General features: G+C 33.9%; 2 protein-coding genes and 1 long non-coding RNA gene across 15 annotated transcripts; 2 read left to right on the plus strand and 1 right to left on the minus strand.

Moving 5' to 3' along the window:
* Positions 1-4,838: 4,838 nt before the first annotated feature.
* LOC114376922 (topless-related protein 2-like) lies at positions 4,839-6,984 on the plus strand. Of its 3 annotated transcripts, XM_028335249.1 has the most exons (4): positions 4,841-5,336; positions 5,746-5,873; positions 5,997-6,231; positions 6,782-6,984. In XM_028335249.1, the coding sequence occupies exons 2-4, from the start codon at positions 5,800-5,802 to the stop codon at positions 6,842-6,844; spliced, it is 372 nt and encodes a 123-aa protein (XP_028191050.1). In that variant the 5' UTR covers positions 4,841-5,336; positions 5,746-5,799; the 3' UTR covers positions 6,845-6,984. The 3 variants fall into 3 exon arrangements, 2 of the variants coding, with proteins under 2 accessions (XP_028191049.1, XP_028191050.1); XR_003659021.1 differs by having other exon boundaries at positions 4,839-5,182; positions 5,997-6,984; XM_028335248.1 differs by having other exon boundaries at positions 4,840-5,336; positions 5,997-6,984.
* A 1,168-nt stretch (positions 6,985-8,152) lies between these two features.
* Positions 8,153-18,708, minus strand: LOC114376924. Of its 3 annotated transcripts, none has more exons than XR_003659024.1 (6): positions 17,564-18,708; positions 16,916-16,984; positions 16,622-16,737; positions 9,208-9,258; positions 8,965-9,085; positions 8,153-8,478 (listed from the first exon to the last, which is right to left on the minus strand). It is a non-coding gene; the product is annotated as an uncharacterized LOC114376924 (long non-coding RNA). The 3 variants fall into 3 exon arrangements; XR_003659023.1 differs by lacking the exon at positions 9,208-9,258 and having other exon boundaries at positions 17,564-17,673; positions 18,133-18,705; XR_003659022.1 differs by lacking the exon at positions 9,208-9,258 and having other exon boundaries at positions 17,564-18,704.
* A 722-nt stretch (positions 18,709-19,430) lies between these two features.
* On the plus strand, positions 19,431-21,115 carry LOC114376923 (COX assembly mitochondrial protein 2 homolog). Of its 9 annotated transcripts, none has more exons than XM_028335253.1 (5): positions 19,437-19,584; positions 19,668-19,832; positions 19,938-20,069; positions 20,549-20,653; positions 20,740-21,115. In XM_028335253.1, exons 3-5 carry the CDS (start codon positions 20,025-20,027, stop codon positions 20,836-20,838), a joined length of 249 nt encoding a protein of 82 aa, XP_028191054.1. In that variant the 5' UTR covers positions 19,437-19,584; positions 19,668-19,832; positions 19,938-20,024; the 3' UTR covers positions 20,839-21,115. The 9 variants fall into 9 exon arrangements, with proteins under 9 accessions (XP_028191052.1, XP_028191054.1, XP_028191055.1 ...); XM_028335252.1 differs by having other exon boundaries at positions 19,440-19,584; positions 19,662-19,832; XM_028335251.1 differs by lacking the exon at positions 19,668-19,832 and having other exon boundaries at positions 19,431-19,584.
* The last annotated feature ends 1,333 nt before the right edge of the window (positions 21,116-22,448 follow it).

The raw sequence follows: 22,448 nt of genomic DNA on the forward strand, positions 1-22,448 counted from the left end.
TATTTTTGTTGTGATGTGATTCCCAGAAATATAAAAAATTCTGTAAAACAAATACCCCTGATTCTTCTATCTCTCGTCACAAGGATAAATTGTTCCCAATTCCAAGGAACGATTATTTATATTATCAAATACCAAACTATTATTCCTCTTTTTAAATTGTATTCACATTATTAATTGGAATTGCAAGAACCGAAATTATTACCTGGAATAATTACTAAATTTTAATTATTTTGATTGTCTTGACGATTTTTTTTTTTGAGGGAGTCTTGGCGATTATTATATTTAGATATATTTAATTTTTTTATGCAAATAAATTTATTAAATTTCCCCAAAGTCATTTGATATATATTCTTTAATTAAATGATATGAATAATTTTTCATATTTTATAATTAACAATTATAATCAAAATTTTAACTTTTATGATAAACAATTATAATCATAAAATTTGTATATTATATTTGATTCGTAAAATTCAATGGCTATTTTATAATTCTTTAAAATAAATAGAAGTTTCGTTTATAATATATGTTTGAAAAATAATTAAATTTAAAAAATGTTTCTAAATTTTATTAATAAAATTTCATTTCATTACAAAGTTTAATTGCCATGCATGTTAGTATATAAAAATTATATAAATAATTAATCAGGAATTATCATTTTCATAACTTTTAAAATAATTGTTATAAACCTCAATAAAGTAATATATGATTGAATAACAACATTTAAAAAAATAGAAAAATAGAGAGAACAACAGTTAAAAATATAGATAAAAAAATATATGAGTTTTATTTACTTTTATGAGAATTAATGGCATGTTTTGATTAACTGCAATAAGGTAAAGGAATTGTGGCGTACTACAGGTGTTTGGCATCATATGAGCAAATGATTGACCGTGTAGATGGAATTAATGACTTAATTTTCAGCCTATTTGAAGATCTTAATGCAGATTTGAAATCCCAGTTTGTTCTTGCTCTTTGGTGCTTATGTAACTGCAGTAATGATAAACTATGGAATGATTTGGAGCAAATATCTATCTCTCAATCAATCAGTTTTTACAGGAATGTTTGACTGCTAGGAATTCTCAGGTTGTATTCTTTTTTTTTTTTTGTGGGCAGGTTGTGATTATGTATGAGATGCCATCTTCGTAGCAACCACCATATATGCTCCTGGTTTTTTTCAAATGCAATATATGTTGATGCTGCGATCTTTGAATATGATTGTTTTGAATTGAAGCTGGGATGTGCATTCGTAATGACCTGGGTGAATTCATCAAAGCCAAAACATCCTTCGCACAAGGTCGCTTGCGCCCTCCAGAAGCTGAAGCATGGGCTCTTTACCAAGCTATTCGGTGGATAAATGATCTTGGTCAGCATAATGTTTTTGAAAATAATTGAAAGTCACTGGTAGACAATCTTAATAGCTACTCAAATGCTATTTCTGATTTCAATCTTATCTTATATTTGTTAGAAGTAATGTTTGATATATCATGTGTCATCATCTAACTTATCTAGGAACTAATAATAAATAATTAATAACTAAGGATTAAATTATAAATGAATTAAATAAAAAAAAATTTAGAAATAATTGTTATTTGATGGGAGTAATGGTAAGAGGTTATAGTCATTAAACGTGAAACAAGATCTCTTTCCTCACAAGTGTTTTATTTAATCTTTTGGCGTCACAAACTTAGAGAGATAGAAAAGGAATATAATTTTGTTTCTCTTTTCTTATAAGGAATCAAATTATATCGAAGAGAAGTCTCACTATGAAAAAAAAATATATATCAATTGTTTATCTATTATTTGTGAGAATCATAAGTTTCAAGATCTTCTTGATTTTTTATAATTGTTAATCAAGAAAATTATTAAAATTTTCAATATTAAGCAAATATAAAGCATGTCTATCTAATATTTTGAACTTAATGATAAATTTTGTTAGAAGACAAACTAATTTTGTTGTCCATAAATTAGTTAGAGTGTCAAGAGGTTATACTACAAATCACAAAAGGATGCACATTCATCATTGTGGGAACAATTGTCCCCACTAACTTTTTAGTTTTACTTATGTAATAGATATGTATAACTATTATTTATTCTTATAACTTAAAATATAATAAAATAAGTCTATTCATAATATAAATATTGTCTCCACAAATTTATTTTTAGTCTCATTTTTTTTATTCTCTCAATTAAACATTTATATTATTATTTGTTTTCATTTTTTATGTGTATTTTACCTATTATATTTGTAATTAATAAAAAAATCTCTCATTCATTTTAAATTATCTTTCTTTCATCTTTACACACATATTTAATATTTACATTTTTTGAATTGTCTATCAATGTCAATCTACCTTCTTTCTATCTTCATCTTTTAACTAAATTTCAATAGTTTTTTTCAAAATAAATTATCAATAACTAAAAATAATCTTAAATTATAATTTAAGTTCATCATTCTAAATTCAAAATATAAAAAATATATTTTTATTATTTTTATTATGAAATTTAATTATAATGTAATTTATATATTAAAAAAACATTTATCTATTATTTAAATTTAATTATATGAAATAAATATTTAGTATCTATCATCCATAAACTAAAATGTTGATTTATGTATATGAATATTGCTCCCGCAACTAAAAGCTTCCATCCGTCACGGTTAGAAATCATGTTTATCATGGATTGTTCTAGTTTAAGTCCCAAGTTCAAACCTTGGATATTATATAGCCCTAAATGCTAAATTGTCTCCCTAAAAGATACAAATAGCTTGTACAAGAAAAATAATTTAATTATAATAATATAAATTGTTTCATTCAATTAATTATGATTATGATTCTATTAAAAAGGCAAGACCTCACTACTACAAAAAATATTTTCTACGTCAGTTAATTTGCACTTTGGATAATAACCGTCTTAGAAAGATAGACATTCTAAGACGGTTTTTTAGAGAACTTTCTCAGAATGTAATTTTTTTTAAAAATAATAATATATTAAAGATTATAAGACGGTTTTATCAAAAAATCATCTTAGAATGTAAACGTTCTAAGATGATTTTTTAAATAACCGTCTTAAAATGTGTTTTTTTTAATAAATATATATTGAAGATTTTAAAACGGTTTTTCAGAGAACCTTCTTAGAATGTGTTTTTTTTTAAATAAAAAATATCATATACATTATAGTCCTCATTCACAGCATGGACAACAACATCAATTAAAATCTGTTTATAAAAATCCCACATGCCTTTCATGTGATGCAATGATTTTCCTAACAAAATGCAATAATTAATCCCAATGGGAAATGCAAGATTGGCGATCCTTAATTGGATTGGATAGCTGGGAGCATATAATGCTCTAAATAACGATAACCTAATCAATTTGGAATCACCTAATTTCTCTGGTTTGCAATTGGGTTGAGATATCAAACAAATTAAGTCTTGACCTCATCTACCATGCATGCATTATCTATGTCTTGGAGCGGTGACTCGCGAGTCAACATGCACAGTTGATTACAGTGACTCACGTCACGTAAACTAAAAATTATCAGAAGATTTTAAACAAGTCCAAGTCTCACACATAAAGAAGGAAATATATATAGATTAGTTTACTTTGTGGTGGGGTCTGTCTTCCACTAAGATTAGTTTTTGTAGCTCCCTCGTTTTTACTAATTACATTATTTTGTATTGTGTTACTTTTTTCTTTTTTGTCTTTTATTTGTTTGATTTGAAATTTTAAAATATGAAAATATTTTTAATTGAGAGAAATAATTGATATGCTTATATACATAATCATGCATTATACAGGGATTGCAACTCTCAATTATAGATGCTGATTTGATTTTTATTTTATGTGTGTAGTTTATGGAGGCAACAAGGAAGGAAGTTAATTTTTTTTCTTAATCTTCTTATTCATTAGGAGAAAAGAGATCCTAACTAATATAAAGTTAGGCCGAGAGATAAGTAAATTTTGATTAAGAATTATTTTTATCAATTAAGTAAGAAAGTTAATTTGAAGGAATTTAATTTTTATCTCTTGACAATTTGAAGGGAAAGAGATTAAAAAAATACATTAATTGGAAAATTATTTCATAAAATCTCATACTAAATACTAATATTTTTTAGATTTGGTCTTTAACCAAGTTTTTTTTTACATCTTGATTTTAACTAAGTTGAATAGTATTGTATGATTCTTATAATAGACATCACACGTTGAAATAAGACTTTTGTTATCGTTTTAGTAGTATATATATTATCCTTGCATTGCATAATAAAGTTAAATTAAAAATAATTACTAATAACTTTTTTATGAGATACAGGGTAACTACGAGAGATTAAAATCCAGGGGGTAAAACAACAACTGATTTGTCAGCTAACAGGTGTAGACTTATAAAATTAGAAGTCACTTACAAAATCTAGGACTGAATCTGAGAAGATAAACTAAACTTTGCCAAGCTATCAGCAGCTAGGTTAGCTTTTCTTCTAACACGAGAATGAGATGTCTATTTTCTTCACGAGAGGATAAGTTGAATGCAAAGAGGGACAAGTGTGGAAAATCAAAATGACAACAACTTGAAAATTTGATTCAACAATAATCACTACTAAAAATAGCATTTATTACGACGCGTTAACGACGACGGTTGACAAAAACCGTTTTAGAAAAATATCAAGGGCCAAATTGTAATAAATTTATTAATAACAAAAATAGTTTTAAAATACCCGTTTTAAAATTATGAGTTTAAAGACGGGTTATTTGAAAAAACGTCGTTATTGAATGTTACATTTTTTTTATTTTTCTCTCTCATGAGACAATTGTACGTTAGCTTTTATTGTGACTTTCTCTCTCTCGCCTCGGGCAACGCATATTTCCGCTTCCCTCTCTCTGCCTCTTTCTCTTCCCTCTATCTGCCTCTTTCTCTTCTCTTCGTTTCTGATAGAAGCCATGATGAATAAGCTTTTATCTTCTTCTTCTTCTTCTTCCCTTAATCTCATCAAACCCTTTTCTTCTCTTCTCCATCGATTTGATTCCGCCAAATTCTCATCAATGCGTTGTTCCTTCACCTCAATTTCTTCCAAGCATGAAACCTCACCCCCTCCATTATCGAAACCCTACCATCCCTTATCCCATCTCCGTCTCCGCTCACTCTAAATCATTTCCAAAAACCACCATAGAATTGGAGAAAAACGGTATGTATCAACTTTCTTATTGCTGCTGCCTGCTTAGATAAGGTCTCCATAGAATTCTTTTTTTTTTTTAAAAAAAGAAGATAAGAACGATATCTTTGAGGGGCATGAGGCAGCTGTATATTCTGTCTGTCCTCATCACAAGGAGAGCATTCAGGTACAAATATGATATGATATGTTTTCTACGAGTTTATTCTTTGGATTTTGTAAGTTATAATCTCATGGATTGTTCCTCTATAATTTTACCTATGGGCAGAGTGATCTCTTCTTTTAATTTATTGAACTATAAAACCAAACATGTCTCTTTTATTGTGATCATTAGAATATTACAGGTATAACTACTTCCTTCCCTCTCCACATATTGTAATCTTGCTTTCCATCTTTCTAGTGCCAACTTCCATTCCATGCTTTTAATTTTTTCATTATTTATTTGGTTCTAGGAAAGCCCAAGAGTGTTCCTTGTATTTACATGAGTTATGAGTACATATTATTGATAATTGTATTATTCTATTAATTAATAAATATTGCCTTTAATCTAACTAAATGTTGTCATTGTAATTTTGCAGTTTATATTTTCAACTGCCATTGATGGCAAAATTAAAGCTTGGTTATACGATAATATGGGTTCTAGGGTTGATTATGATGCCCCAGGTCATTGGTGTACTACAGTGCTTCATAGTGTTGATGGAAGTAGGTAAGAAGGATTTGAGTGCGGATAAGTATTTAAGTTTCGTGTTCAATGGATAATTGAATTTGAGATGTATTAAATAAAACCGTATTAACATGTCTTCCTATTTATCTTCCATTATTTCTATAGACCGTTTTCTTGTGGAATTAGTAAAGATGGAGAGTCATTTCTTGTTGAATGGAATGAAAGTGAAGGAGCCATTAAGAGAACATACAATGGGTTCAGAAAGAAATCCACTAGTGTTGTGCAGTTTGACACAACCCAAAATCAATTTTTGGCTGCTGGTGAAGATGGCCAAATCAAATTTTGGGATATGGACAACATTAATCTTTTAACAAGCACTAATGCAGAGGGTGGACTACAGGTGGAGTTAACTTTTTTAAGTCTTTTGGAATATAGCTTACACTTTATAAGACATTCCTTATATAATTGTATGAATCTATTAAGACCCTTCTGCTGTTAATGTTAGTCCTGTCAACTGTAAAGTAGAAAAGAGCTCACCTGCAGGCCTTATCCAATTCTTGTATGAATCTGTCCTTGTAAACTCTGAATGCCTGATTTTGATGCTAGCATGATGACTATGATATACTAGTCATAGTTTAACAATTAGAAATTTATATTTAAGCATTAAAACTAATGTTTCATTTCTATTAATATTTGTGCAAGCATGTTGGATCAGCTTGTTATTTTTCTAATTTCTTCTACTGGTATCTTAATTCCACTATGTCATACCCTTGCATATCGTAGAGGACTTAACATCTTTTGGATATCTTTATTATTTGATGTCTGTATTTCTTTGTGAAATTATTCGATTTAATTTATTTATTTGAAGTCACTTTATTAGTCATGAATTATGTACTGTGTCTTAATACTTGTTCACAACTCATTGATTGGTTTTGCCATTTTCAACGAAGAATGAAGTCAATACCACAAGTCAAGATGCGGAGAAAACTAGAGAACTGTGGAAGATGGAGTAGATAGAGCTAAACCATGGCAACTGTCTGAAATTGTGGTTGCTGATGTTTTGGCACTTGGTTCAAATGGTATTCAGAAGTTGTGGAAGTGGGCTCGTAGTGAAAAAAATCTCAATGGGAAGCTAATGATAATTCTTCTCTTATCCTTAAAGTGCATTGAAGTTGCAATTACAATTTTGCATGTCATTCTAAATTTCCTGTTTTAAAACTGAAACCTGAAATTAAAGTACATTAAAGCTTAAAAGTGCATTAAACCCACAATATTTGGCCAATTGATTAGTAACAAATACTCTATTCTAAATTAAACGAAACTACAATGCCGGACTAATTGCTTAAAGACTTAAAGTGCATTAAAGTTGATTTAAATATATATGTGCACAATAAATGCCTATGTTCAGAATCAAGGAAAAGAGAGGCACCGCATTGTCTGATATGAAATAATGGCCTTTGTTTATTTGTTCAATAATTCAATTTTAGTTTTTTTAGTGATATTCTTTATTGCAATGTAATTTTATTTTGATAATTCATATAATAAAAACTGATATTCAAACTTAACGTTAATTATTAAGATAAAACTCTAATTTTAATTGATAAATATAGTTGTAAAAAATAAATTCTTATGTTACTAAGTCTCAAAACATGGAAACTACTGATAGCAAATAATGCTTTTGTTATTTTTTAAATTTAATATTTTTTTTATCAAAATAACATTCTAAGACGATGATTAATTAATGACCGTCTTAGAAAGTTACATTTTTAAGACGGTGATTAGCTAAGCAACGTCTTGGAAAGTTACCTTTCTAAGACGGTCGTTAGCTAACGACCGTCTTAGAAGACAACGTTTTTCTAAGACGAGTTTTATAGGTTTGTCATAAACTTTCGACAATGTTAGATTCGAAGACGGTGTTCCACCGTCTTTGTATGTTAGTTTCCACCGTCTTTGTTTGTGTTTTTTGTAGTAGTGAATATTTCGAAATCAAACAAATAATAATACAATATATGTTAAATTAGTTTTTAATTTAATGGGAAAATATTATTAAAAATGATCCAATAAAACATAAGCATAATAAGAAGATAATTTATTTGTGGACAATATAAAATATCAAGGTGAAGTGTAAGAAAAATAATAATTACTAATACAATTAATAAAAATTTATAACTATTGATTACAATAAAAAAAAACTATTTTTTTTGTCGTATATCTTTATAAGAGATACAGTAAAAGCTAGTTTTAATAAATAATATTTTTTTGTAAAAAAAATTAAAATAACTTTATAGCTAACAGCTACAAGGAATCAACCTAACACGGTCTTTGATTCCAACAAATTGAAAAAAAAAAAGATTGGCGAGAATATGGATTAGTCTTTTTTTGATTTAATGAGAGGCTCTGTTAGGAGAGAGAGAAAGACACAAGATGCATGTGTACCTCTCTAATAGAAACTTCCACGAATGGTGAGGATTTCTACTCTCTAATCCTAAGTTTGGTCCATTGTGGAGAATCTTTTCAAGTACGGGCTATTTTCTCGGCATGCCACGTAGGTTGGGATTGGGCTTTAATATGGACTGTATGCTCCCAATATATTTTGATCCATCATCTTGAATGTTGCAATAGAGAAAATCAAAAGCTGAATCGTTTTCTGTCAAACAAGCATAGAAATGAATTTAGAAACTTGAAACAGCAGACTAACAAAATGAAGATTGCTGCCACTATCATTTAAAAGTTATAAACACAAGTATTTTCTTCAAGCAATGCCATTTCACATGAAAGATTTTTCATGAATCTAATACAAATTATATAGCACCAATCAGACGAGAAAAAAAAATTTAAGTTAGAAAAGATAAGTGAAAGAGAGGTAGTGGAAGAACCATGCTCCGTAAAAAATGCCTTTTTAAATCAAAACAAATGTACCCAATACTTTTGTAACATTTTTCATTTTTCCATTTTGTTATGGTTAAGTTCCTACCTCCCTGCTTCCCATCCAAAGTAAAATTTATAGATTAATGAGAGGAATAATAACCTGCTTCAAGATCCAGCATTCCCCATACATAAAGGCATCCCCCATTCATCCTTTTATACATGAAATATACAGAGACTAGAAAACTAAAAGGAGAAGTAAAATAACCTGCTTCAAGATCCAGCATCTGAATAAGCATGAATGTGATGTTAACACCAACAACAACAAATGAATATTCCCACACTGATAGATCTCCTTCATGCTTCCGTAAAAGGTCTTGAAAGGGTTTCTACAAAATGAAACGTTCAAGCCTTATGATTAAGATAAATGAGTAGCAAAGACTAATTTATACTTAGGTTGACCCGAAAGTTCTTGGAGGATTGAACCAAGACTAGAGTAAAAAAGACAAACCCTTGGGGAATTAGGGTCTAAAAGAAACGCAAAAAATGTGTCTGGTAAAACCTGAAAGATCACAATGACATGTCTGATATATAATATTCCTTAAAAAAAATTGGCAACCACTCATAACAAATGAAATCTGTAGTCTATGTTTATTCAACACCAAGAAAGTAAAAATATACAACAAAATCAGGGATAAGAGCATGAAAAGGAGGACACCCTATTTTAGAAAATTATCTGAAGAATCTAAGCATTTAAGGCATATATTATCACTACGTCACAATATGTATCCAGTTCACATTGCTAAGATAGGCACATATTTTCAACATCCCGAAAACAGTGAATAACAAAAAAATTTACTATAAAGTTCCTTGACTATATTAGTAAATTTTACATGACTCTGATGGGGCTGGTGAAATTCAACAGACAGAGACCATTGGAAAAGAAAAACAAGAGCAATTCATTTCAATGTGATTCTCTTTTCTCATTTATAATTCAACCTAAAATGCATGACTAATACGTCAAAGATAAAGAAAAAGAACAAATTAATATGGCAAAAAATTTCTATCATGAAGTCCAAAATCAGAACACAAGAATTTTATTCAGATCGGAAAGGATTTCGGCTAAATTGTTGCCTATTAGATTTTCCCCCCATATCAACCATCTAATAAAGCATGCAAGAACCAAGAAACAAAAAGATGACAATCCCTCATTTTTAACTTTAAAAAGAGGATGTATTCATTCTTCAAACAAATAAATATCCTAGAACAAAATATTTATCTACAGAAGTCCCATAACTATTTACAATTAGAAACACAAATGGCATTTCTTTTGGGTGAAATCCTAATATGATTGCATTGTTAATCCCCTCATGTGATCAAATAAGCTTTATTTATAACAATCTAAATCTACACATTGATTTTGGTCAAGCAAAAAAGAGGCTCTAAAATATTTTTAACAATACAATAAAATGTGAACAAAAATAGAAAGAGACCATACCGGGAAATGATGGTTTTGAATTGTAGAGGTGAAGTTATCTACAATGATGGTATTGAAGGTGCATTCTGCTTAAGAACAAATCAAAATGGGATTGTACATTTTAACTGTGCTTATATCAATGAATGGTAAGCTATTCATAGGATTGCTTTAAGCCCAGAGAGATGAGAGAGAGTGGGAGAGAGAGTGGGTGGGAGACACACAGAGAGAGAGAAAACCAATGGACCACTGTGAGGAACAGAAAGAGAGGAAAATGGAGAGTGAACACAACCGAGAGAGCGGATCCCAGACATAGCTACGAAGGAAAAAGGTTTGGACAACACTCCAACTACCAATATGCAAATTGGAGGGATAGAACAGACATCACCTCATTCTACTTCACTAGGTTTCCTGAGGACGCAACAAAGAAGGAGCTTTGGACCCAGTTCAAAAAATGGGGGGATGTAAGGGAGATTTTCATATCTAAACAGAGGAATAAAGGAGGCAGGAGGTATGGGTTTGTGAGATTCAAGGGAGTAGCTGATGAGAACAGATTGGAAAGGCAACTCGACAATATCATAGTTGGGGGCTTAAAGTTGAACGTGAACATTCCAAGATATGGGAGAGGAAAGGCGAGTCAAGGGAAACCTATAGTTAACCAAAGCAGGCAAGGGGGAGGAGCAAAGCAAACAAGAACAAAGGAACGACAACAATTCAAAACACAGAAACACATACCACGGTACCTAAAAGGACATACACGGAGGCAGTTGCTATACGCACAGACAAGGTTGGACAAAGAAGGAACACAATCATCCCCCAAGTTAACTACGGGAAATCACACTCATTGGTCCAACTCGACATTTCAGTGGGAGAGAAACAATGGTACACAAATGCATGGGTGGAAAGTTTGAAGAAACAAGAGACTTTTGAAAGAGTTGAAGAAGAAATCCCATGGAACTTAGGGTCAGATGTTATACCTAAGTATTTAGGAGACAATATGGTCCTCCTCCTTGGCCTTACAGACACAAAAACTGAGGACATGATTACAAAAGAAACTAAGCATGGTGCGTCCCTGTTTCACTCCGTAGAAAAATGGAACCCACAGATGAGGCCCGAAAATAGGATGGTATGGATTCAATGCTGGGGGATCCCATTAATCGCTTGGGACATTGGGCACATTAGTATGATCATCGCAGCAATGGGTGACTTGGTGGACGTTGATGATGATGTGGAAGAACGACGAAGGTTGGACAGGGCAAGGATCCTTATCAGAACCCCTTGGAGATCGTCAATCCACCATTCGGTAGCATTCCTCATCGGTGGCGAAACCCACATAGTTCATATGGTGGAAGAAACCTCCAGCGCAGAAGGAACGCAAGTTTGACATCGGCGAAGCTCCTCTGGGTCATCGGAAGAGATTGTGTCCGACGATAGCGACTTCGACACACCATTGACGAGGTCCAACGGTTCATCGCCGAGGCTTCTCGCCGCCAAATCCATGGCTGGAAGCGATGTCCGCCAGGTCGAGAAAGTACCCAACGGTCTCCCAGGGAACAAACACCCAACGGGTAATGAAGGAAGCAGCACGACACATTGTCCAATACCTGAGCGGCGCGTGATAGAAAGCGACAAGGGAAAACTCATCGCACTCGAAGCTGGCCCAATGTCGAAAGAAATTGCCATTAGCGGTGAAGGTGCAGGCTGGAACGTGAAAAGCACTGCCAACTCTGGGGAAAAAAAGGAAAGTGAGATGAATAAGTTGGCGAGGTGCACAGAAAGCAGCTCTGAAAAAGCAAAAAAGGTCATGGAGTATGGTCAAAAGGAGGCAAATACTCAAAATCACAATGGGTCACAGGAACCTTTATTCAAAAATTCACGTGACCTACACATGGAACCTACTGGGCCTAATTCTAAATGGGGCCTTACCATCCACACATACAGAGCAGTCTCACATTGTGAATGTGAAAAACATCAAGAGCAGATAACAGAGATATGGAGCGCTTTGAAGGTGTATTCAAGGGCTAGGGGGTGCAGAAAGAAAGCAGCCCAACCAAGCAGGAGAGAAAATTTACCTGTAAAAACAAAATTTATGCACTCTCAAAAACAACCCCGACAAGAACTGCAAACAGCAAACAGAGGTAACGAAGGTTACACAGCTTCCTCGGATTTAGACTCCGATTCAGACTCAATGGATCTCAACTCACAGCCAGAACAAAGGAAGACATTACAAAGTAGGAACCAATGTAGCAACAACTTTCTTGAAGAAGCAACAACGCAATGGGAAATGGAAAAAGATTTGGGGATGACATGGGGGTCAAAACAACCAGAAATCATTGAAAAAATTGCTTCAATGGAGATAAGAGACAGGAAGGAGGTAAAGCTACTGGGAAAAAGAATTAAGTCATCATGAATATTCTATCCTATAACGTCAGAGGGTTAGGGAGAGGGGTGCAGTGGACAACTATCAGAAGATTGGTACAGAAACACCAAGTTGACTTGTTGTGCATACAGGAGACGAAGAAAGAACATATAGAAAGGGCTATGTGCATATCTTTATGAGGGGACAGTGAAATGAGTTGGGAATCTCAACCTGCGATTAACACAATCGGTGGACTGCTATGCGTATGGAACGAACAAATTTTTAAAGTGGAAAGGAGGGTCTCTGGTAGGGGATACATTCTATTGGAGGGCACGTGGACTCAAGAGATGTAGAAAATATTCATTGTGAATGTATATGCACCATGTGGTGCTGCCTGTAAGCGTATCTTATGGGATTCCATTAGGCAACTTAAGAACCTAGTACCTATTGGGCTTTGGTGTATTTTGGGTGATTTTAACAACATCAGGCATCCATCTGAGAAAGTGAGTGTAGCTCAAAGGGAGGGGGATCTCAATAACATTACAGAGTTCAATGACTAGTTGGCGGACTTAGCAGTAGAAGAAGTACCATGCGTAGGGAGAAGGTTTACTTGGTTCAGACCAAACGAGGCTGCAAAAAGAAAACTAGACATATTTTTCGTCTCCGATGAATGGATACCGAAATGGACTGGATTCACGCAGTTCATTTTGAATAGAAATTTTTCGGACCATTGCCCAATTTTGCTTAGAGCTAAATATGTTGATTGGGGACCCAAACCCTTTAGGGTTATGGACTGTTGGCTGAAAGATAAGGCATTCCAGAATCTAGTCAAGGAGACCTGGTCAAATACACAACTAAGAAGGTGGGGGGGATATTCACTGAAAGAAAAGATCAAGACACTTAAAAGAAAAATCCAGCAATGGAACAAAAAGCAGTTTGGAGACACATTTAAGAAGGTACAACAGATTGAGTCTGCTCTAAATAAGCTGGAAGTGGGTGGCAATGATAGACAACTGTCCTCTCAAGAATTGACGCTCCGCAAAAAGCTACAGGAGGATCTTTGGGCTGCTTCCCAATCACATGAATCTTTGTTGAGACAAAAGGCAAGAACAAGATGGATAAGGGAGAGGGGCTGCAATTCAAAGTATTTTCACATGCTCATGAATTCTAACCGCAGGAGAAGTACAGTCAAAGGCATGCTTATTGAGGGGTCATGGATCGAAGAACCAAACAGAGTGAAGGAGGAAGTATGTAATTTCTTCAAGACCAGATTTCGTGAACCTGATTTTGGCGAACCTGAACTCAATGGGACCAAATTTAAATGGGACCAAATTTAGAGGCATTAGTCAGCAGCAAAACGATATGTTGGTGGGACGTTTCCAGAAGGATGAAATAAAGTCAGCTATGCGGGATTGCGGTACTGAGAAAAGCCCAGGACCCGATGGTTTAAATTTCAAGTTCATAAAGTTCTTTTGGGAGCTACTTAAACCTGATTTCATTAGGTTCCTTGATGAATTTCATGTCAACGGTATCTTTCCAAAGGGCTGCAACGCCTCTTTTATTGCACTAATCCCCAAAGTGAAAGATCCACAATCTCTTAACGAATACATAACTATTTCATTAATAGGTTGTGTTTATAAGATCGTGGCCAAGATCTTAGCAAATAGATTGAAAAAGGTGCTGCCGGACATCATAGATGAGAGACTAACAACATTCATTAGGGGAAGGCATCTACTACATGGTGTAGTGATAGCTAATGAAGTGGTAGAGGAGGCAAGAAGGCGGAAAAAACCTTGTCTGGTGTTTAAAGTAGACTATGAGAAAGCATATGACTGTTTCATGGGAATTCCTAACATACATGATGAGGAGATTGGGTTTTTGCACCAAATGGATACACTGGATCAGGGGTTGCCTTCATTCAGCATCGGTGTCTATTCTAGTCAATGGAGGTCCTACCAATCAATTTAATCCATAAAGGGGGCTCAGGCAAGGGGATCCCTTAGCGCCCATGCTGTTCAATATTGCTGCAGAAGGTCTAACCGGGTTGATGAGAGAGGTTGTGGATAAAAAGATATTCAATAGTTTTTTAGTAGGGAAAAATAATGAACCAGTCAGTATTCTGCAATACGTTTGATGATACCATTTTCTTTGGGGAGGCCACAATGGAAAACGTGAAGGTTATAAAAAAGATCCTCAGATGTTTTGAATTAGCATCAGGCCTCAAGATAAATTTTGCAAAGAGCCGATTTAGGGTAATCGGGAAACCTGAGCAATGGGGGAAGGAGGTTGTTGAGTTCTTAAATTACAGTATGTTGTCTATGCCTTTTTCCTATCTTGGAATCCCAATTAGGGCCAATCCAAGTCATAGCGAGTTGTGGGATCATATCATTAGGAAGTGTAAACAAAACTAGCTACATGGAAACAAAGATATATATCCTTTGGGGGGAGAGTCACACTTATAAATGCAGTTCTAATAGCGCTTCCAATATACTTCTTTTCATTTTTTAGGGTTCCAAACAAAATAGTAGAGAAGCTGGCCAACATTCAGCGCTGATTCTTGTGGGGTGGAGGAATGGAGCAAAGGAAAATTGCATGGGTCAATTAGGAAACAATATGTCTCCCAAAAGCGAAAAGAGGTTTAGGCATAAAAGATCTCCAAGCGTTCAACACAACATTGTTTGGCAAGTGGAGATGGGAAATATTTCAGCACAACGGGGAAATGTGGACCAGAATTCTACTTTCAAAGTATGGAGGATGAAGATCTCTAGATGATGAAAGAAACAACACATATCACTCTCACTGGTGGAAAGATCTAAAGAAGATTAATCAATAGTATGAGACATCTGTTCTTAAGAAAAAAATAAAATGGAGGGTGGGATGTGGCGACAAGATCAGATTTTGGGAGGACACATGGGCAACTGGGGACAAACCACTAATGGTAAAATACCATAACATGTATCAGATATCAAACCAACAACAACAAACTATCAACCTCATGGGGAGCCATACCAAAGTAGAGTGGGAATGGAAGTTCAGCTGGAGGAAAACCTTATTTGATAATGAAGTTGTAATGGCTGCAGATTTTCTGGAGGAATCAGCACAACTAATAATACAACAAAATGGAGAAGATTCATGGATATGGAAGGCTGATCCAAGCGGGAATTATTCAACAACAACTACATACGAGCTACTGTTGGAAGCAACAAGGGGGGAAAATGAGGATGGGACTTTAGTGGAATTATGGAAACTTAAGATTCCTCTCAAAGCAGCAGTGTTTGCATGGAGGCTCTTTAGAGACAGACTACCAACAAAAGTGAATTTGAGAAGGGGACAGGTGGAGCTCAATGACTCACTTTGCTCACTGTGCAACACTAAGAAGGAAGATGCAGCTCATCTATTCTTCAACTGTAGCCACACACTCCCCTTATGGTAGGAATCATGGACATGGGTGAATATTGTGGGTGTTTTCCCAAGAAATCTGAAAGACCACTTCTTACAACACAATAGAGGGATGGCTGATGGAATTAAAGATTCAAGATGGAAATGTTGGTGAGTGGCATTAACATGGATCATCTGGCAACACAGAAATGGGTTGGTTTTTGAAAACCAATCCTTTGATGGAACTAAAGTCCTGGATGATGCAATACTACTAATCTGGTCCTGGCTTAAAACCATAGAGAAAGATTTTGGAATGCAGTTTAACTACTGGTCAACTCACTTGAGAGATGCTTTTGGGTAATTTTGTAAGGATGTCAATTGTAGAGATCTGCATATATAAGTGCAGATCACTCAAAACACTTGTATTGGGTTCAGATGGTTCCCTATATGTTAAGGCTAGCATTGGGAACCAGTTGTGCACCTAATCTTATTATGTAATTTGGTACCTCTGGTACTCTTTATTTATATATATAAACTTAATTTTGCTGAGCAAAAAAAACTACCGGGATATTCCTAGCAAAAAACTACAAATTCTCCAATGATATGAAACCACCACCCCTACCAAATATACACATTTAGACATTATTAACAACAAGTAGTTCCACTAAAGACAATATATGGCATAAAGATTAAAACATCTAGAATAATATCTACCTAAAATCTATTGATGGATCCTTCCCTTTCCAACCCATATCCTTCCACTGCTCAGAAATCAAACCATGGAGTTCTTCTTTAGGAAATGCAGCACTCCATAAAGCTCTTAGGGCATCCTAAGGCAATGCATCAAAAGCAAATCTAAATTACATTCTTGAGAGATAATGATTGCACACATGGTAAGACAAAGGCAGCACATAAAGTTATGTGTACATGGCTTAAAGTCTTTGATAAACTTCAAAGTTATTGCCATACAACTCACAACAACTTGAAAAATAACAATAGAAGGAGTACCTGGTGCTCAGGGATAGAACCATCACATGGAATATCAATGCGATTCTGTAGCCTCTGTAAGCACTCCTCCTGAGAATTGAAGATTCGACACTAAGAATTAGTCATGCCATAGTTATAAACAATATTTAATAGAAAGAATAAGTAGAGAGTGAAATGCTATTTTGATCTCACAAGGTATGCAACACAAGCAAACATTATAAGACAACAAAAAAACCAAGCATGTGAAACATGGGTGTCAAAGAAGCCGTTACAAGTTCAGACCAAGCTATAAATTGTACGTGACTACAATTTTTTTTCAAAATGAGTGAAATTTCCAGAAACAATAAACAAAACACATAGTCCGAAATACAATTGAATTTTATTTTTTATATATGGTAAAAAGGTAGATGTTTCAATAAGAATTTATAGCTCTATGTTTTTATCGTATGAAATTCTGAAAAGGCTTTGGTTTCTGCAAATAGTTCAAAAGAAGCTTATCTCATTTAAAGAAGAAGCACATCATCAACAAAGTCACATTATAAAATTTCGTTTGTTTGTTTGTTTATTTATTTATTTTTTGGAGGAAGATGCCAAGAGAAAAATTAATAGAATTACCTAATGAGTACTATCAAATTACTGCTTCAGTAATTAAATCACAAAAAAAATTACTTGGGCTGGAGTTAAATCAAAAGAGGGTCTGTCATCGCTTTCTCTTCTCTATGCACAAATTCAGGACAGACCTCTGCCAAGCCATGCTATTGATCCTGTCACAAACTCAGCTGTAACAAAACAAAATTGGCCATAAATGAAGATTGAGCTTCCAATTTTTGTGTCACAAATCTACAATAAATTTGTTCGACGGAAATCAATTGTGTGTTTTATGAGTAATTAATTATTCCTCAACACACCACAACTGTTGTTCACCAAAGCTTCTACAACCACCCACCTTATCCTAACCACAAAATATTGCCTACCCCTTCGCTGTTTCCCTATCTATCGCTTTTCTGAGCGGCGTATCACTCGACAAATATTTTGTTCTCTATTACTCATATTATTGTCTATGCTGAGGACAAGGAAAAAAGGACAAAGCCAAGCAACCAAATATAACCCGAGGAAAGAGTGGTCTTTGCTTTAATCATTATGCTATCCACTTGCTTAGTTTCAATCATAATGCCACCCACCAAGCTTGCTTTATTCATAATTTCCCACTATTTCTGCACCTAAACAGTAGAACTCACCTCCACGCTAGAATGAAAAGAAAGAAATACAGCGCGGGTTTGCACCCTAGTGAGATCGAAAGAAACACAACCCATCAGAGAAAATTTATAAAAAAAAATTAAGAAAAAAAGGAATTCTAGCCATGACCTAGAAAAATTCAAGTCTGAATCTCTTTCACTGCCTCAGACAAACCTCTCCCTGACTCACTTTCGCAGAGTCGCTACATTGCTCTGAAAGTTGGACTAGCGCTTGTCGCGGACGAGGGATTGGCCGAGGCGGCAATCACCGTTGAGGACCTCGATGACGGTGTAGTTGACGTGGTTCTCGAGTTTGAGGATGAGGTCAAAGTTGTGAAAGCCAGCGTCGGCATCAATGGCAGCCACCGAGAAGCCCAAACAGTGGGGGGTTTGGGTTTTTTGGGGGTTAGGGTTTTAACGGTTCCACTGGAGGATAGGAGAATGGGGGCGGAGGAGGAATGTGGAGTTGGGGGTGGTGGTCGTGTCGGGGAGAAGGTGGAGAGAGGGAAAAGGGAAGAGGAAAGAAGAAGAAAGAGAACACTGAGCGAGAAGAAGAGGAACGAACACAAAGTTTGTGAAAGAAGAACAGACGCAAGGGATATATAAAATTAAAATTGCTAACATTCAAAGACGGTTTCGCTACAATCATTTTTTGAATAATTCACAATATTTATAAAATTGTCACCGTTATACAAACAAAAACAGTTATTTAATGACCATGGTAAGTATTGCATCGTAAAAAAGATTTTTTTTAGTAGTGCCTGTTCGGAAGTATAAAAACATACTTTTAGAAAAGCCTTTCCAGAAATCTAAAAATATAATTTTAGAAAGGTATTTTTGGAATAAATTGATTTTTTTATACTCTTAGAAAAGTCTTTTCAAAATTATGTTTTTATACTACGATAAAGGCCTTTTTAAAATTATAAATAAAAATTAGCATATTTCAAAAAGGCCTTTCCATATATATATATAATAAGTATATTCTGAAATGACCTTTCTAGAATATGGTCAAGTTTTATATTTCTCTTTCATTCTCAACTCCACCTGTGTTTCTTTTTTGTGCATTAGGGTCCTTGGCATCATTGACGGTGGTGTTGGGTGGTTGCGGCAGTGGTGTTTGTGTCAACATGGTATTGAGTGGAGGCCGGACTTGCTTGAGAGAGGCAGGGGTATTTGTGTTCGATCAAATAGTTTGGGGGTGCAGGAAGTAAAAGCCTTAATTTTCTGTAACGCGTTCGTTTGAGAAAAAAAAATTGCTTGTGTTCAGCCCAAAAATATTTATTTATGTTTATGTATTAAAACAATATACGAAAAAGAAAATGACATTTCTAGGCTGTGCTGTGCCTGTGTCTTCCGCTGACTCCACCTTGTATTGTATCTTCTTCCAGCACTGCGTTACGTTGCGTTTGGAAACTCTGATTAGAGCCTTCGAGTTGGATCTCAAATTTTGATTTCGTAAGTTCACTTCTCATTTTCTCTAGTCTTTATTAATTTCAAAGTCACACACACTTGTGACCGTGATTGCTGGAAAGAAATAGGAAGGGATTGTGTATCAAACAGGTGGTGGGCGTGGCACCACGAAAACGTTACTCCTTCATTTAATTTCAAATTGAAGTTGTATGCAAAAACAGAACTGAATAAGCCTAAACTGCAACATCACCCCAAATTTCTATCCTGCAACACAATTCAATAAAACCACAGCGGTTAGTTACCGTCTTCCTCCCAGCGTGCTCTATGTAGGGTTTCTAAGTTATCATCTTTTGCAATGGATTTCTTCTGGGTCGATTTCAATTTTTTTTTGTTTATAGATGCTGTTTGGTACTGTGAAGGGAACATAACAGTGGCGTGGTTGTAGTGCAAGAGAAGGTATTGCAGATTGATTTGGTTGTCGGAAGATGCATCCTCCTTTAACATTGCACAAACACCCAATGTGTGCTGAAGTGAGTTTGTTTCATCATTCTATTTTATAAAAAATATTAAAATTATTTACTCTTATTATTGTTTTTGAATATTAGTATTATCATGGGATAATGGCTAGCTGTAGGATATTTGATCCTAATCCTAGAAATAGAGGACTTTGTTTATGGACTATTTAGATAAACTTATTTGTAAGAATTCATGAGAAGAAAATAAATAAAAAATGAATTTTTTTACAAGTTAAAATTAGCTTACGAACTTACAAAGTTGCCATGGCTATGTGGAGCCTTATTTTAAAAAAAAAAATGGAATGGAGCTTTGATGGCAAAGTGCTTCAATCTCCTTTTGCATGACTTTGCGGTCCACAGTGGATTTAGGAATCTCGTCGTAAATTTAGAATTTCAGATCAATAAATTTTCCTTTGGTCCTGAAAGTGATCATAATGGATCTTGCAAATGTGAAGCAGTATATGTATTTTAATTTAGACTGTGCCTTTATGCAGATTATTGAACAGTTTCAAAAGTGTCATATAGAACATCCTATTGCAAAATTCTTTGGTGAATGTACTGATTTGAAAATAAAATTGGATCGTTGTTTCAGAGAAGAGGTGAGATTTTCTTTTTCTTTTTTTTTTTATCTCTTTCTATTTTGTTGATTTGTTTGATCTTAAGGGTAACTGTTGTTTTCCAACAGAAAGCTTTGAAGCGGAAGGCTAACTTTGAAGAGAGCAAAAAGTTGAAGGAACAGTTGCGAGCTTTGAGGAAAGAAAATGCTACAAGCAGTGGTCAATAGAAGAATCTTTTGAAATGTTGAAAATACAAAATTGTTTTGCAAATTACAATCCGTAATTTTGTACAATGGCTGGATACGATATGTATCTTGCAGCCTCAAAAAAGAGGGTTATTACACATAATATTGTTTGGAGTATATCTGATGCTCTTGCCTTCAGTGCTCTATCTTTATGATGCTCATTTACTGATTTGATGAATCACTATGTATGCTGCTCACTTACATGTTATTGCCTCTGGTCCTTTTTATAAGAAACAAGTGATTGTTTATTTTTACACCACTATCACGTGTTAAAAGACTGAAGGTAGTATCTGATGACAGCTATATGTAAAATTTCAAATAAGGATACTAGACATTTAGGTAGTTAAAATCCAAATCTGATTTGATTTGATTCTAGGAGATTTAGTTAGCTGATATCAAGATCATCTTATGCAGATCTAATTTGGTTCTTCTTTATTTTCTTCCTATCTTAATATTATTTCTAGTCAATATAGGATTTCAATGTGTCTTTTTTTTTTTTTCTTACCCATGTTATTTGTCACAATGCGGTACTTCGACACACTCTTATTTGCTTATAGCCTAAGGTGGTTTTCCAACAATATTTCATACATGATGAGAGTATTATGCTGAAAGCAAAAATTAGTAGGAATTCTTGATTTATCTATCTCTCTACGTGTATATGCTGATGTCATTGGGGTTTAAACTTGGAATCAAGGAATAGAAAACACTCATGTAAAAATATATAGTTTCTAAGCATCCACCTTTTAGCCGTAACTTAGGCCATGAGCATAACGTGTTTGGATTCCACTTCAGATAATAAGTTAGCATGTTTCAATACCTATCTCTGCATGGTGTTGATGGTATATATGACAATTTAGCTTGAAGATTTCTTCCCTTCAGAGGATATCTTATGAAAAAGACAAAAGTCAATTTAAGAATCACGAAATTTACTGTTACCTTTAATCTGTATATAGCTCACTTATTTAGGGTTAATTACGAAAATGGATAGATTTTTAAAAAAAGTGCCATAATGGGTATATTTTTTTAAAAAAAAAATCAAAAATGGGTAAATTGTATTTTGATATACAATTTTGCAATAAAGAAATCTTATATCAAAACACGATTTCACTCTTTATTTGTTTAAAATATTTTTTAATACATGTTTTCTAAAATAATTATAAAAAAAACATGTTGAAATCATATGTGCATATATAATTATAACTTTTAATAAATAAAAAAACTGAAATCGTATGTATATATATGATTTTAATGTAATAATTTTTTGAAAAACAATTGTATTTTGAAGCACGATTTACTTACAATGAAATCGTACTTCAAAATACAATTTATCCATTTTTGTAATTTTTTAAAAATATACTCATCATGGTAGTTAACAAAAAAATATCTCATTACGGTGCAAGATCCACTTATTTACTTATTTTAATGAAGTCTCCTCAAAATTAACACCATGCTTTCTTTTGCTAAGAAAGGGCACTGCGTAGCACTTAGTGTAATTTTGTTTTCTCAAGTCTCTTTTATTTCCGTTGGCATAACATCCTACAGAAATGGGTACATGTTCCCTGCATTTTTTTTCAGATTATAGTTTATTCAAT

The sequence above is a fragment of the Glycine soja genome, chromosome 11, assembly GCF_004193775.1.
Source record: "Glycine soja cultivar W05 chromosome 11, ASM419377v2, whole genome shotgun sequence".
NCBI lineage: Eukaryota > Viridiplantae > Streptophyta > Magnoliopsida > Fabales > Fabaceae > Glycine > Glycine soja.

Bases quoted from the DNA above. Each gene is read 5' to 3' on its own strand.
- LOC114376922 (XM_028335248.1), top strand. From the start codon at position 5,287: ATGAGGCAGCTGTATATTCTGTCTGTCCTCATCACAAGGAGAGCATTC. The intron at 5,337-5,745 runs GTACAAATATGA...GTAATTTTGCAG, and splicing joins ATCACAAGGAGAGCATTCAG to TTTATATTTTCAACTGCCAT. The intron at 5,874-5,996 runs GTAAGAAGGATT...TTATTTCTATAG, and splicing joins CATAGTGTTGATGGAAGTAG to ACCGTTTTCTTGTGGAATTA.
- LOC114376923 (XM_028335251.1), top strand. From the start codon at position 20,025: ATGCATCCTCCTTTAACATTGCACAAACACCCAATGTGTGCTGAA. The intron at 20,070-20,548 runs GTGAGTTTGTTT...GCCTTTATGCAG, and splicing joins AACACCCAATGTGTGCTGAA to ATTATTGAACAGTTTCAAAA. The intron at 20,654-20,739 runs GTGAGATTTTCT...GTTTTCCAACAG, and splicing joins ATCGTTGTTTCAGAGAAGAG to AAAGCTTTGAAGCGGAAGGC.